Source organism: Sardina pilchardus, chromosome 5 (assembly GCF_963854185.1).
Source record: "Sardina pilchardus chromosome 5, fSarPil1.1, whole genome shotgun sequence".
Taxonomy (NCBI): Eukaryota; Metazoa; Chordata; class Actinopteri; order Clupeiformes; family Clupeidae; genus Sardina; species Sardina pilchardus.
Genome location: NC_084998.1, coordinates 28,773,784 through 28,775,362, shown reverse-complemented (window position 1 = coordinate 28,775,362; position 1,579 = coordinate 28,773,784). Strand labels below are relative to the sequence as shown.

Sequence of the window (1,579 nt, the reverse complement as noted above, 5' to 3'; positions counted from 1 at the left end):
TTTTACTTGTCAAACGTGCCACTGCTATTGGCTATCTTAAGATGTTTTTTTTTTTTTTTTAAACTGCGTTTAAAACGTGCTTGCTTTGAGATACTGTATATAATCTGTAAGATATTTGCATTTTTGTACATGTCTGTGAATAGTGCAATATTGAACGTGTATATTTGTCAACTGCAGTATGCGTCAACATACTGCTGTCTGACATTGACCTGAGTGTTTGTTTTCTTGTTAAAGTCTGTTAAATATGTTGATGCATTTCCAGAATTACTTGAATCAAATTTGTTATATGCCAGACAGCTGTAGCAACAAGCTCTTCACATGTTTATAACCAAAATGTTGATAAATACTAAATAACATATGAATAGCACATGATGGATATTGCTAACCAGTCCAGTGAAGGCTCTGCCCTGGTGCATCAGCAGATGTTTAGGGTGAAACTGAATGAGGGGCCGCTCACTAAACTTGTTGTTGCCACTCTCATGTCCCTGTTTTTCACAGGCATCAACAGCATCATGTTTCACACTCTCTTGAGTAAGCCTATGTTAAGAGAGCTGCCTCGCTATATCCTCTTTGCCCACATGCTCTGTAATGATAGTGTTCAGTTAATGGTCTCCATATTGCTCTATATTTTGTCCTTGAATGCGCAACTGATTCCTAAGGCCGTCTGTGCACTGATCTCGTTGGTGGGAGTGGCAACATTTTGCAATGCTGCATTGAATCTGGCTGTGATGTCGCTTGAGCGCTACGTGGCTATTTGTTTTCCATTAAGACACAGTGAGATGGTGACCCGAAAAACAACAGGTGTTTCTATTGTGGTCATCTGGCACTTCAGTATGTTAAACATGTCGATCGATATAATTTATGGACTGATAGTGAGTCCAGCATCTTTTAAAGATCCCATGTTCTGTTATCGAGAGAGATTTCTTGTGTCACCATGGCAAATAGATGTATTTCAGGGCTTCAACATATTTTTCTTTGTGATGGTAACTGCCATTTTAATTTTCACCTACATTAATGTTGTGGTTGCAGCTCGATCTGCCTCAGCTGAAAAAGAATCTGCCAAGAAGGCTCATAAGACCATACTGCTTCATCTTGTTCAGCTAGTGCTCTGTGTTAACACATTTATTTACGGATCTATAGAGAGAGCCCTGGCTATGACCAGCAGCAGTCGACTGTTTATGGACCTGCGCTACCTGAACTTTCTCTTTGTTCTCATTCTGCCTCGGTGCCTGAGCCCCCTGATCTACGGCCTGAGAGACGATGCTGTTCGGCCCTTATTCCTCTACTATGTCAGGTGTGGAACCCAAAAGGTCAAGCCCTCTATATCTGAAAACTTATAACAAATATACCTTTGAGATTGAGTACAGTGATTTTAGTTTGTTAAAAATGAATGTAATATTCCATGCATGATATGTGAATATAAACATCAGCAATAGGGATTCAAGACTGCACTTCTGTTTTATTCAGCTTTTCACTGTTATGACACTGTTTGTCAGCATCACTTTAATAGTTGGTAAATTAGAATCTTTGACAGTGATATCTGTGCATATTGTGGTGATTTCAGGCATTCAGGATCTAA

General features: G+C 39.5%; 1 protein-coding gene across 1 annotated transcript; it reads left to right on the top strand.

Annotated features, from left to right (window-relative positions):
* Positions 1-371: 371 nt before the first annotated feature.
* Positions 372-1,340, top strand: LOC134080877 (odorant receptor 131-2-like). The gene has a single exon (XM_062537488.1). The coding sequence runs from the start codon at positions 372-374 to the stop codon at positions 1,338-1,340; it is 969 nt and encodes a 322-aa protein (XP_062393472.1).
* Positions 1,341-1,579: the final 239 nt, after the last annotated feature.